Genomic DNA, 11,796 nt, shown 5'->3' on the forward strand with positions numbered 1-11,796 from the left:
AATCTCAAAGTTTTCACAGGATCGTTTCATGAAGTGCTGTTGCTGCAAATTGTAAATACATGATGAAAATAAATACTTTTGCAGCCCTGTGGCACTTACATTAGTCTGCTGTTTGTAAAACAAACTGTGCGGGGAAGTATAAAGACAATGACAAGAAGACAAACTAAGATATATACAGTATGTATATATACTTTTTTTTTAACTTCTCAAATGCATGATGCAACAGATTGGGATTTCCACAACATTTGCTTTGGAACAATTAAACCAAAACCCTGTGGGCCTATGGTGGGATGAAGCCTTTCCAAAAATAAACACAACAAATTGAGTTCTTCTTTAATGAGGCTTAAATATGACTTCTGTGCTTAAGATGTGCTAATGGAGATTAATCTTCAGAACTGCCATAGCCTCAAATCCTCTGCTTCTTTCATCACTGAGTAGAGATTAACAGCAATCCACCAGGGACGATGATAAGTGGTTTCTCTGAGTCAGTGATGGGAGCCCTATTGAGGGACCAACAGAAGACCTACATAGAACTATGGAAACATCTAACTCAACTCAAAGCAAACACATTCAGAGTCAATCAGACAAATAGTCTGTGGCAAAGACTAAAATTCTGCAGATTGATTTTCTCTGAATTTAGTCAAGGGTTGATGGTGAAAAGTATGTTGTTTGGTGTTTATGATAACATTTTTTTTCAGCCAAAATTGAGACATAATTCAAGTGTACAGGTCAAGGTCACAGAAGATTGTTACCACAGGAGGAGCCAAGATGAGTCTGAGAATATTTTTAAAATAAAAGCAAAAAGAATGTGTTTCTCATTATTGTTGGTGCACCATCATTATGGAGAATATTTGCAAGATCAATTGAAACTCTAAAGGCATGATTACTGACCAGCCGTCAAATTATGTACTACAAACATATTGATTTCAAAACTACTCAGCCATTCCTTGTCAAGACATGGTTGCGGTGATCAATTGCAAATAGTTTTGAATGAAATAGTGACATGGCATTGAAACACCCTTTGACAATCTTCTCTAGGTTCATTCCCCTGGGACTGAACAATAACATTTTAGCATTCAGCAGCATATCTGTTCAGCCTATAGTCAACTGAGCCGACAGCAGCAGTCATTACTGTTGACATTTGATGACACAAAGGTCACTATTCAGAATTTGGCAAACAGGACTTGTAGTCTGGTACATGTAAGTCTTTCATTAGTTGTTTATATTTTTAGTTGATTGTCAATATTTAATGTTTACATTGTACATAGAGAGCACAGTGTACCAAAGTTAAATTCCTTGAGTGTGAAACATACCATGACCAATAAAGCTGATTCTGATACTGAGGACAAAAAGCCTCAAATCAATGTTTTTCATCGACTTGATGAAACAAAAGCAATCCCTTCCTTGCATCTCTCTAATGAAAATTAGCAGGCCTGCAACTTACGCACAGTATGAATGTTGTTTCGGCAGGCAAACACTGTGTCAGGACCTTGTCAGAGCTACCATGATGGAGGGGAGGTGATTGCGGTTCCCATCTGGCTGCATAATGTGCTCAGAGTGTGCCATGGGGTCACTAATAGAAACATATCATACAGCCGAAACAGCACAGTGGGAGAAAAACAAATTGTGAGTCTGTTGATGACGGTATAAAGGATCCTGTTTTTTCTATTGTTTATGTGTCATTTTATGTGGCTTGTTGACACATTACACTGTGATTTGTCCTTTTGCTGAAAACTCTAATTGTTCAACCTTTTTCTATAGGCCCACTCTGTGATGGAAGAAGCTTTGGAGCTGAACACCATGAGTGCAGCAGTTCATTGAAATTCATGTGGGAAGAGCATGCAAAAGTGGTCTGATCTCTGCAGAGAACCTATTCCACCATTAAATAAAATGTTGCAGTTGGATGGAAATGTTGTTGAGGTGTCACTGTCAGTTTTAGTTTTAAAACACAAAAGGAATGATATGTTACTGCTATGGTGCTGCTCCGGATCAAATCTAATTACTTACATAAATCCATGTAAACAACATATACCAAACACAGCTTTATCATTTATAAAAAATGTAAGCAAACATAAAACACATCATGCTTTCTTTAGTACTGTACGTCATATTTGAACTTGTCACTCTTGAAATTAGACTTAGATAAGGCATATTTGATTAATAAAAGGGCTTTGAACAAGACTTATTTTCAGCAAGTTACTCTATTGATAGTTTGGTTTGTTAATCGTATAATCCTTGGAACTAATATGTGTTTTTTCCAGATTAAAGATGAAATCTTTAAACTTCCTCTTTGGCAGACCAGAAGTCCAAAACTTAAAGACACACAGTATGCAGTTTTCTGTCATAGAAGGAAACAAAAAGGCAGAAAATTAACATATTAGAGCATATTAAAGCAGAAAAGGTTTTGTAGTTTGGTAAAAAACTGTTTCAAGTCATCAAGTAATCTTGTAACAGTGAATTCCCTCATGTGAACAGTGAGTCCATTCATGTGTTTATCACCTCAGTACAGCTCTATCAAATTGCTGGTTCATCCAATCAGTAAAATGATCACACACACCTATTAATGCACAGAAAGGATCTTACAATACATTGTCATTCTATGGCCCGCCATGTGTAACATATTGTGACTGAGAATGCAGCGGCAACAAGGTAAGCAGTACAATCAAACTCACAAAGTGACAAACACCAGTTCACAGAGCCGGGGCCCCTCAGTCCTCTCTTTATCACATAAAAGATGTTTTGCTGCCTTCGCGGATAAAGGTAATCTAAAAGCTCCATATGCAGCAGTATGTGAAATACATACAGTAAAAAGAGGTTTTCATATAATTTCAATGAAATGTAATCTCTCCTTCAGTCATTAACAATGAGTCAAGGGATTCTATAATTGTTCTATTGTATTTATGGCTGGTGCTCATAACCTAACTAGTTTAAAACAGAAATGTCTCATAAAGACAAGAAATGAGCACAAAATTTGGGGATGTTAATCCAAACATATCACCAAGACCTGCAGATTTATTTATGTTTTCATTATGGAAAAAATAGCCAAACAATAAACTCAAGGTGCAAAGTGGTCATTCTGTTAAAATGTAACGTGTAGTCTAAAAGAAAAGTTTCAGTTAAATCTACTTCCGTGTAAATATGCCAATATTACCGGAAGTCGGAATGCTTCGTTGCTTAGCAACTAAAGGGCCAAACAAACGCTTGATTCACCTCAGAAGTTTAATAGCTTGGCATGTTAGCATTTCAAGTCGCTTAATTTAACGTACTTACTCACTTAATCTGGTGCTTACTATCTTTCTTAATTATAGCCTATATTTTAATTTGTCGCAAAATTCAAATGGCTGCGAAGAAGAAAGAAGCAAGTTTGCAGGTTGGAAACCCAGCACGTCTACTGTTAAATTAATGTTGAAGAGAGTTTTTAGCTTCTTATGACAACCTTTGATACGAGTTTAAATGCTCAACTAACTCCCTTTACATTGTCCAGACCTCTGTCACAAACCAGGAGCTGTGGGAAGAGATGCTTGCCACCAAAGGTTTAACAGGTAGTTAGTTCGCTTTATAATTTATAATAATTATAATAACCGCTGTTGCATCCCGTTTAAGGAGTAGCCAATTTTTACATCATTACAGCACTAAACATCTGCTTATGAGACTACGACTTCACAGATTGTTTGAAGTCTATCACTGAGCTGTTATTTATTGCATGCTGCTGCCGCGTTGTGGTTAATAGGATAACTGCATGTAGGATTTATGAATGTAACATATTTCATATACTCCCCCCCAACACACATACACACTTCATCTCCTCCTCTAGTTGTGGATGTGTACCAACAGTGGTGTGGACCCTGTCGAGCTGTAGTTAGCCTACTAAGAAAGATAAAGAACGAATTGAGTGATGATCTTCTACATTTTGCCACAGTAAGCACTGAATGAATTCATGTAAATAATTTAATTTAAAACAAGAAAGTGTGATGGGAAACTCAAGACTAAATGTGTGTGTGTGTGTGCGTGTGTGCGTGTGTGTGTGTGTGCTGTAGGCAGAGGCAGACAGCATTGATGCACTGGAGCGGTATCGAGGGAAATGTGAGCCCACCTTTCTCTTCTTTGGGGTGAGTGCAGCTGTGTGTGTGTGTGTGCGAAAATTTTTTATATTTTCATTTCATCTTTATAAACTATAAAACTATCTATCTACTTAATATGTACTATTTCCTTCCCAATAATTTCTACTTTTATCTGTTTATTTTTTAATAATATTTATATATCACCTTTGTGCTACGCTAAAATACTGTGCACTAAAGGGTCATGATCCTCATGGTAAAAAGGCAAAATTCTGCCCCTTATTTATTCTCATTTTTTATTATCTATATTTAGGAAGTAGTTTATATGATTTTTTTTTGTTTCTTAGGTTGCTTACTCACATGGGTCAACATCTCTGTCGTTGCTTGTTGTGAGGAATTTTCCTTTTTTTTCTTCATGAACAGGGTGGAGAGCTTGTGGCAGTGCTGCGAGGGGCAAATGCTCCTCTCCTTCAGAGGATGATTGTAGAGGAATTGAGCAAGGAGAAGTTGGTCCTGGAGCAAGGTGGTGAACGCAGAGCGGTGAGCCTTAAGATGCACACACTTACCCACACAGTTATATTAATGGAGGTGCTCAAACAATAGAGCTTTTTTCACAGCTCATATTTTGTCCGGTCAAGTAGAAATAGCACTGTTTTAAATAATTGCATTAATAATAACTGGATTGCAATCAAATGTCACAGTGAGTCATGACAATGTGAAAATGAGTCAGCACGCACATCACCAGAACCATAAAACTGATTAGACTAAATCATATTCAGCCAAAATGAATCCGTTAGTCTGACAATAATCATGAAGGCACATGCAGGCACGCACACGTATTTAAATCACAAAAGTATATATTAATAACATTTATGGTTTACTGGCTAACATATACTGTAGTGTTACAGTGTTTGTATTTGTTGTGTCTGTCAGGTTAAAGATAATGGTCTGGTGGATGATGAGAAGGCCGAAGAAGAGGAGGAGACACTTAAACAGTCAGAAAATGATGACAGCATAATCGGTGATGTGAAGGCAACATTATCATTCGCTCTCAATATTTTTTATTTGCATAAATACTGGTACTGTTGTAACTGCGATTACAAATATTCCTACACCAGTGTTCTTTTAATTACTACCCCTTACCAATCTTTGGGCTGCCCTTTTCTCCTGTAGTTCCTGCCAGTCAATCCTACACAGTTGCAATCATCAAACCAGATGCTGTTGCTCATGGCAAGGCAAATGAGATCATTATGAAGGTACACTGCTCACATTTATAGAAGGAAACATCCAATTCAATTAAAAAAACCTGATTTGTTCCCTTGTTGACGTTAGTTAACTATCTGACACTTCTCCATTGGTTAGATTCAGGACGCTGGATTTGAGATCCTGGCCAATGAAGAGCGCACACTGACCGAGGTCGAAGCTCGAGACTTTTACCAGCACAAAGCAGAAGAGGTGTGGTGACAAAGGAGAAGAATAGGAGCAACTATCCACAGACGATCACACTCATGTCTTTAACTGATTACAGCACTTGGTATTAGAGTCACACTGCTCAGTGATAAGGTATATCTGGATGGTTTGTTTAGGCCACATGCATATTTTACCAACACCCTGATGGGAGGAGAGTCAAGACCAGGGCAAAATCGTTCAATTAGTTTACAACACATCATGCCCCCATCTGCATTTCTGCACAGGGCTCAAAATAGATCTGCTTTGTTAGCAGCTTTTGTGTTTTTGCTTATCACGCTGTTTGTGATGAGACTAAATCATTGGAGATTCTAAAAAACAAAACGTGGGAATAAATGGCCAAGTAAAGCAATAATGATCTTAAAAAGACATTTTGTCTGACTTTTAGTTTTAATTCATGCAGAGTTATCTGCATGAATTATAAAGGGTTACAAATGGATAGCATTAGCATAAATGTATTACACTAACCTATGTTCATGCTCTTGTGTGTATATGATGGTGGTTTGTAGGTTTACTTCGATGACTTGGTGCAGTTTATGTCCAGTGGTCCGTCCCATATCCTGGTACTATCTCAGGCTGAGGACTCAGCCAATGTTGTAGCAGCATGGCGTGAGTTCATTGGCCCTGCAGATAATGAGGAAGCCAGGAAAGAGAGGCCAGAAAGGTTAGTTATTGTAATATATATTATAAATTCACAAAAAAGAATTAAATTTTTTTTTTTTTAAATCAAACATGACATTGAAAATGTAAGCTACAGTTTGATTTGTTGTTCAAAAATGATTGTGCCTGTGTCTTTGTGAAGCAGAACATTTGTTTACAGCACAGACATTATTCATGCACTGTTGATTGTGTGAAAAAAAATCTCAGGCTTAAGTCCGCAAAAGCGATTGAACAGCACATTCTCGCCTGCTCTGTCAGACACACCCAAACATTATGCTTCTCTCTGGTTGAGCACCAGCCGAGCAACCATCTGCTCTCCTCTCCTGTCTCCCCCCTGGCTTCCTGCAGTTTGCGGGCACAATACGGCACACAGGCACTGTTCAACGCAGTGCACGGTAGTGAGGACATTGACCAGGCCGGCAGGGAGCTCGCCTTCCTCTTCCCCAACTTTAGGACAGCATCAGTGACAGGGCAGGATGGGGAGGAAGAGCGTGTGGAGAGGACACTGGCTCTTATCCGGCCTGACGTTGCCAAAGAGAACAGAGGTGGGGTCCGTGCCAAATACACAAGTACACTGGTGTGCTAGCACAGATACAAACACTTACTTGTTTTTTTTTTATTGATATCGTGGGACTGTGTCTTGATTCTCTTAGCAAAGGGTTGAATTAATCAGCTGCAGCTTTAATTTGCACCCTTAATTAAAATATCACAACCAACTCAGTAAATCAAAATGATCATACATTAAATATAGCCCTTTTTAAAAAGAGTTCTCAAAAACAAAACATTATCAACTTTATTATCAAGCTTGGTTTTGAACCAGGATTTGTTGCATCAGACTAACATGAGAATTGCACACCTAAGAAAGTGGGGTGTAAGTTTATATTTTTCATCTTTTGTACTGCAGAAAAGATCCTGGCTAAAATCGACGAGTCAGGCTTCACCGTGGTTTTGAAAAGAGAGTTGACGTTAACAGAGGAGCAGGTCAGACAGTTTTACTTCCAACATGTCGAGGAGGACCACTTCCCTGCACTGCTCAAAAACATGACCAGGTAACTTACACTACTTAAAGTGAAATTAATCTAAAGATTAGTTTGTTACTGCAGAAGTGTATTGAAAATGTGTTATTGAACAGTGGGCCCGTGTTAGCTTTGGCTCTGGCCAGAACGGGGGCCATTGAACACTGGAGGAACATTCTGGGCCCTTCTGACATCAATCAAGCCAGAGAGGAGAGACCTGAATGGTAAGTGATGTGTTGTTCTTTCCTTTATACAATTAAATAACTGAGAATTCCTGGAAATAAACAGACATTAGCTGTGAAGGGAAGATGGTAGCCCACAGTCTAAACATACCTGTAAATCTGACCCTATACTGTACATGTCTCCTCACTTAGTCTGAGGGCCATGTTTGCTTTGGAGAGCGAATCTATCAACCCACTCCACGGCAGTGCAAACCATGAAGACGCAGAACGAGAGATCAACTTCATCTTCCCTAAACAGCAAATGCTGGCAATGATCAAACCTGATGCCATTGAGGAACACAAAGGTAATTTTTTTTGTCATTTAAACAAACAAAAAACGTTATATGAAGATCTGTAGGGGTAATTATATCTTCCTCATTCATTATTTTCCATTCTCTCCAACAGAAAAGATTCTGGAGGAGATCTATGGTATTGGTTTCTCTGTTACGCAGCTGAAGGAGACGATGCTGTCAAGGGAGACAGCTGAGGAGTTTTACAAAGAGCACAGAGAGAAGCCTTTCTTCAGTCAACTGGTTGAATACATGTGTAGGTTAGTCTACCCCTGAACACAGCCAGAGGAGAAGGCCAAAATGACCCTAGCAGACCTGCCCTCTTTCTCATTAGTGCTGCAAGTTTAACAGCACTTTTAACTGTAATCTCTGTAGCTTAGAATCTAGGCAGCCTGGGGCAAGAGGCAAGTCCATCTCAATTTCTTTCTTTGTCCCACCACACACATAGATTTTGGAGTTATCTTCCGCTCTGATTAGTCCCTTCACTCAGTTGTTACACAACTGCTCGCTACAGCCTGAGAAACTACCTTTACTGTCACTCTCCTTTAATATCAGCTCAGGCTTAGCCTTAATGGTGTTTTTATATTCTAATCAGTGTGAAAGAGGCCCCATGTGTTAAATTAAACGTACAATGTCTACAAAGTAACTTGACACCTGGCTGAGAAGCTATGCTGTGATGTTGTATCTAGTTAAAAGAGCAAAATGACAAGATTATCATATATTGAAACTGAGAAACGTTTTGGGAAAATGACATGCCCAACTCTTTAAAAAAGTACAAGAAAAAACCTAAAAAAAGAACATGTTTTGCATGACAGTGGCAATAAAGGTTGGAAAGGTAGTGAAATTCCTCAAAAGAAAGAACAGGTGGAATGTCTTACACATGCTAAGTTTAACAAGCAACAGCTCAGTTACATGATTTTGTATAAAAGGAGAATCCCTAGAGAGGCCGAGGATATTTGAAGTGAGGATGGGAAAGGGTTCTCCATTCTGTGAAGGACTGTGCTGGAAAATATTGCAATGAAAAACTTTTCTCAACAAAAAATTGCAAAGAATCTGGGGATTTCCTCGTCTACAGTCCATAACATCAAATAGATTCACAGAATCTGAAGTAATCCAGAGGGACAAGGCAAAATGTCAGTAATGGATGGCCATGACGTTCTGGCCCACAAATTGCCCTGCATTAAAAAAAAAACAGATTAGATTCCGTAGTGAACATCAATCACAACATGGGCTCATGTAAACTAACAGAAGACATCATCTAAGAGCTCAGTTCATCGCTGTATCCTCAAATGCTAGCTGAAACTCTACCATACAGAAACAGCAGCCACTATTACTAAACCAGAGCTCATTTAAAAGTGGTTAAGTGTCTGATGAGTCAAAACTAGAATTTCTGTTCAGCTTATTATCGCAGTTCAAAAAACAGTATCTCTAATGGTACTGTATTGGGATGCATTAGTTAATTGGTCAATGAATCAATTGATCTTTGTTTGTATAGCCTACTGCCAATGATATAAAATTGTAATCTTAAGACAGTAAACAAAAAGAGCAGGTCTAGACCTTACTCATTTATTTACAAACAGCCAACATTAATCCACCATGAGCACAGCACTAAGCATCATTTACCTGCACAAATTCAAGTCACCTGAATGCTGAACCATACAGTATGTACTGCACATCAGACAACATCACAAAAGCGTGTCTCCGTAGTAAAAGATAACTAGATGAGATTGTATTGCTGCCAGCAGTCTTGAATTGATATTTAAAACATTTGGAGCATTATGAAGCATAACATAAGACACAGGAGACCCTGTGCTGCTGAACAGTTGAAAAAAAAACATGATGAAAAAATGTCATTTAAAAACATTACAGTTTCAAAATTAGGCTCGACGTGTTGGCAACGTTTTGTTAACAGAAGAGGTGATGTGACCAAGTTCACTGCTTACTGAGAGAATTCAATCTAAGGTTGCTCTTTTTAACAGAAAGTGACCCTCTGTTACTGTCATTGTTTTCTTTAGCGGACCTTGTTTGATGCTTGTTCTGACTAAGGAAAATGCAGTGGAGGATTTTAGGGCCATGATGGGTCCCACAGATCCTGACCAAGCTAAGGCTACATCCCCAAACTCACTGAGGGCCCGCTTTGCCTCCGACATCCTCCGCAACTCAGTCCATGGGTCCTCCAGTGAGACGCAAGCAGAAGAGGAGATACGACTTATCTTTGGTGACATCAGCTCAGACACAGAGCTCACCAGCGGTGGAGAGACTGCCACAACCATTTTAGGTAATCATATGATGTGTGTGACGGTGATTCCATCTGTCACACCAACGGGGTTTCACAGAAATTTATTCAGCACTTAGCGTGATGGCTGAACTAACAAATGCTTTAAGCACAGTATTAATTTTCTTTTCAGCAAAAGATCGAGATTCAGATGACGAAAACTCAGAAATTTCAAGATCACCTGAATAAACGTCTGGTAGCCAACAACCCAAAGGTATGGATGAAGTATGAATGAAAGGTTTCAACATCATCATCTGTCAAAAATTCAGAGGATAAATCCCTAAGCCTGCTTTTCTGTATGATACATGTTTCAACAGACCAGCAAAGGCCGGACTCACTCAATAAAATATGTCCAATGTATAGAATGAGCACAGCCAAAATTGTTTTTGTTACATTTTCCTATTCATAACAGCTAAATAAAAAGCTGCTCAGGTTGTAATTTCTATTGTTGGATATGCTGTTAACCACATAACAGTTCAAGTAATATGGTTATAAGACTACAAAATCATCCCAGACTACTTTTTGAATAGATTTGATGACCTGCCTCAAACCACCATTCATATTTGAACTTGTTATATTTAAAATGTCACTTTTTTTTTTATGTCCAATGACTGCAAACAAACCTACCTTTAGTCGTTTTCATGGTTAGAATTTAGAATTTGCTTTGCAGAGGTTCAATTGGACCTCCTGTGTGTGTGCTGTACCTTTCAGAGAATCCATCTCCTGAATCGCTGCACAGCAATCACTGCTTTTTGTCCTGGGAAAAGCAAACAGATATGTCTCTTTCTAATGACCCGATTCAAAAAGCTTCTACGAATGAGAGAAGTTCTCTCTTCTGATTCTGAAAAATAGCACCATTAATCTTCGAAACACACTAACATCGGTTGTCATGGGGATATAAAATATAAGCTTTTGCTCTCTTTGTCAAGGGACTTGAACACGTCTTTATTTGCTGGGTTGACTGTTGAGGGCAATATTTATTCAAATAGGTAATCTATAATCTGTCATCTCATTTTGTGGGCATAATAATAGGTTTAAGAGGAATGGTGTGCCTTATTGAGTCCTGTGGTTGATTTATACAGCTGTTTCCCAAATGTGGGTATGTTTTAAGGGTACATGTAGGAACTTTGGTAAATACAGAGAAGTTAATATACATTTGCAAGTAAACTGACCTGTAAATGGACATAAAATCTTTAAAACTCAAAACAGCATAGTAATCGTTAACACTAATGTATAACCTGACCTCTAGTTTTAGAGGGTTGGTGGCGTGTAGTTACTTTATTCCTTCCTGGGGAGGTGAGTGGGGGAGTGTGGTGCACTTATTTATACCAATGAACTATTCTATTTGTTGCAAGATACCACTGTACAGACTATTTATATATGGTTTGTTTTTTCACCCTTTGACTTGCAGGTGAACCACAGAATTCAAACCCTGGCAGCCCACAGACCAGAGGAGACGATCCAGAGCTCTCAAACTAAATCAAGTCCCACATTTAGTCATTTCTCTGGCGCTAAAGGTTTATTCTGTAATATATTGTAAAAAAATGAAAATCTGTCATCCTATGAATCATGAAATAACAAAGGAAGATGTTTTCTGTTTACATGCTTTGTATACTGTATGTAGGTGGTGGGACAATACAATCTGCCATCACATTCCTTTTTGAAAGGGGTTGTTTTTTTTTCTTTTTTATACTCTGCTGACAAGATTAGCTGTCTACATGCTGCCTTGGATCCTCTAAGCAGCTGTAAAATACGCGACCCTGACCAGGATTGTAGTCAGCACAAAACATTTATTATTCCAGGGTTTAT

The 11,796-nt window shown here is 38.5% G+C and overlaps 1 protein-coding gene across 2 annotated transcripts; it reads left to right on the forward strand.

Annotated features, from left to right (window-relative positions):
- The first annotated feature begins 3,167 nt into the window (after positions 1-3,167).
- On the forward strand, positions 3,168-11,538 carry LOC306832589 (thioredoxin domain-containing protein 6-like). Of its 2 annotated transcripts, XM_079357392.1 has the most exons (16): positions 3,168-3,370; positions 3,485-3,542; positions 3,815-3,918; positions 4,038-4,109; positions 4,482-4,598; positions 4,992-5,079; positions 5,232-5,314; positions 5,421-5,513; positions 6,035-6,189; positions 6,534-6,730; positions 7,090-7,234; positions 7,318-7,425; positions 7,576-7,727; positions 7,828-7,972; positions 9,728-10,201; positions 11,399-11,538. In XM_079357392.1, exons 1-15 carry the CDS (start codon positions 3,338-3,340, stop codon positions 10,065-10,067), a joined length of 1,890 nt encoding a protein of 629 aa, XP_079213518.1. In that variant the 5' UTR covers positions 3,168-3,337; the 3' UTR covers positions 10,068-10,201; positions 11,399-11,538. The 2 variants fall into 2 exon arrangements, with proteins under 2 accessions (XP_079213518.1, XP_079213519.1); XM_079357393.1 differs by lacking the exon at positions 3,815-3,918 and having other exon boundaries at positions 3,353-3,370.
- Positions 11,539-11,796: the final 258 nt, after the last annotated feature.

The sequence above is a fragment of the Symphodus melops genome (assembly GCF_947650265.1).
Source record: "Symphodus melops genome assembly, chromosome: 12".
Lineage (NCBI taxonomy): Eukaryota > Metazoa > Chordata > Actinopteri > Labriformes > Labridae > Symphodus > Symphodus melops.

Coding starts and splice junctions, on each gene's coding strand:
- LOC306832589 (XM_079357392.1), top strand. CDS start 3,338: ATGGCTGCGAAGAAGAAAGAAGCAAGTTTGCAG. Junction 3,919..4,037: donor ATCTTCTACATTTTGCCACA/GTAAGCACTGAA, acceptor TGTGTGCTGTAG/GCAGAGGCAGACAGCATTGA. Junction 7,728..7,827: donor TGCCATTGAGGAACACAAAG/GTAATTTTTTTT, acceptor TCTCTCCAACAG/AAAAGATTCTGGAGGAGATC.